The following is a 2,110-nucleotide window of genomic DNA, read 5'->3' as shown; positions in this document are numbered from 1 at the left end:
TCACCTCGGAACCCGCCCATATACTACAAATGGATAAAACATTAGTAATTCGTTTCGTTGTTTGGCAAAGTATGTGACTTTCAAGGTTCCTATTTCTCTTTCATTAGATTCTATTTATGTTATGATAGTAATAGGTATGGGAGGCCGAGGAAGGAAATTACAAAAATAGAAACGTCGTGTTGCTTATTATAGGTTCCATCAGCTGTACCAAAAAGACAAAATCCTTTGTGGAAAGTCGAGAAAAAAAATTCGGTTCTGATGCCGCATGATAGGTATATGTAAAATAAATCTATTGTTTGCTAATATTTTATGATTTTTAAAGGCATTATTATTCTTCATTCATAGGTGCAGTAAGATTGTTTGCAGGATAACGAAGCGGAAGCCTGAGTTCTTTTTGGCGTCCGGACAACAGTGTCCCCCTGGCGTCAATACTGAGAACTAAAGTAACAAACAAAACAAAGATCAGCTGACGCTTGTGCGACGCAGTATACAAAGTAAAAAGGAAGTGACTCTATTTTTAACGAGGATCGAGGCCATTTTTAACATGAACGCGACAGTATGAGATATTAGTCTGCAGGAGGTAAATACCATCTTAAGATTTGGGCTTTATGGTGAATATTGAAAGAAAAAATGAACGTCAAATGGCAATGAATATTACGACGCAGGTTAGCTGGCCTTTGTTGTGATGAGGATGACGCAAGTTCGTCCACTAGAAATACTTACTATGTTTGGTTCTCTGCTTCATTTCAGGTCATCTAATGTATCATCAGTATATGTAAGAGAAAAAATCTAATTTTTGTCTTTGTTTTAAGCCTGTTTTTGAACGACGCTTCATCCGTTATTGCATATTTTGTGGATAATACCCAAGTAATTGCTCTTCTTTTCCACTTTTTATGTGTTTTAAATGCTAATCTTAGAAAATACTACTTATATGAATTATTAAAACTTTATTGGAATACCAGTTTTTGAGGGAATAAAATTAAGTTTTGTTTCTATCTGTAAATGCACCCAATTCGTGTTTGAACAAGTTTGATGACAGGCTGTTCATCCAAACAATGAAATGAGTGATATTTTTATATTCTTTTCTCCTCTTAAGGACAGTATTTATGAATGCTGTAAAGGTAAGAATGTATAGATTTTCATGTTCTTGCCAAAATATTTACACATGGACAAGTAATGCATCTCTACTATTGCATATATCATCATGGTCTAGTTAACCTGATATACTTGATTTTGCTCTTGTTATACTGTAGTGCGATTGAGCTTTCATATGATTGTCTAGAATGGTGTGAATACTTACCACATCCTGGTACTGTCTTTGTTTATCTCTGCTATTCACCCAATAAAATTAAGTCTTTAATCTGATGTGTCTAGAAATCATGTTTGGCACTCATTTGCATTTTGATTGTCAAGACTGTTGTCTGAAAAGGCATTTAATACTGTTAATATTGATTAAGCTCTGATCATGTTAATAGTGGTGAGCTATTTAGTAATATTTTGATTTTGTAAATTCATTTTCAAGAATGGAGAAAGATCCAACCAGTTTGTGATGACAAAGTTTTGTTGTCTTTGTATTTGACCAAACTTTGTAAGACATTTTCTTTATAAATAAAAAACAGTCTATGGTTATGGAATGGTATGTAAAGTTGCAAATTTACACTGAAACTAATCTATTTGTAATTTCTTAAATGCGATCTACTGATAAGCAAGTAATTTGATGCATAGCACAATAATGTATAGTGGATGCCTTTGTTCTTCAGTGACCAAAACCATCTGTTAATGGTTATAGAATTTCATATATTTCCTTTATTATGATTCACACAATCTGGAGCTATGGCATTTTACTATCACAACAATGTAATGACTATATATGCAATTTCACTCAACCAAATGTCTCCTTTGTTCATTTTTGTTTATGCTTTAGGCAGTCCCCATTCTCTCTCTTTAGTTGTTTCTGATACTCCTGCTAATGGGCAGCAGATGTCTTGATAGTTGGAGTATATTACAGGATTATTCAGCAAAAAGTGGGTAAACATATTGTAATAATGTGGTTACTTTCTGTATACCCAAGTATATTCCAAATATAGGCTATTCACACTTTGCAGTGTAA

General features: G+C 33.4%; 1 protein-coding gene across 1 annotated transcript in view; it reads left to right on the top strand.

Moving 5' to 3' along the window:
- Window positions 1–684: 684 nt before the first annotated feature.
- LOC119584996 (breast carcinoma-amplified sequence 3 homolog) overlaps window positions 685–2,110 on the top strand; it is a gene marked incomplete in the record, with an annotated part of 31,901 nt that continues 30,475 nt past the window's right edge. The window contains 1 exon segment of the mRNA XM_037933606.1: window positions 685–775. Within this exon segment, the coding sequence (XP_037789534.1) occupies window positions 759–775 (17 nt within the window).

Source organism: Penaeus monodon, chromosome 19 (genome assembly GCF_015228065.2).
Source record: "Penaeus monodon isolate SGIC_2016 chromosome 19, NSTDA_Pmon_1, whole genome shotgun sequence".
NCBI classification, from domain to species: Eukaryota; Metazoa; Arthropoda; class Malacostraca; order Decapoda; family Penaeidae; genus Penaeus; species Penaeus monodon.
The sequence above is the reverse complement of the archived record's forward strand: the minus strand, read 5'-3'. Positions and strand labels throughout refer to the sequence as shown.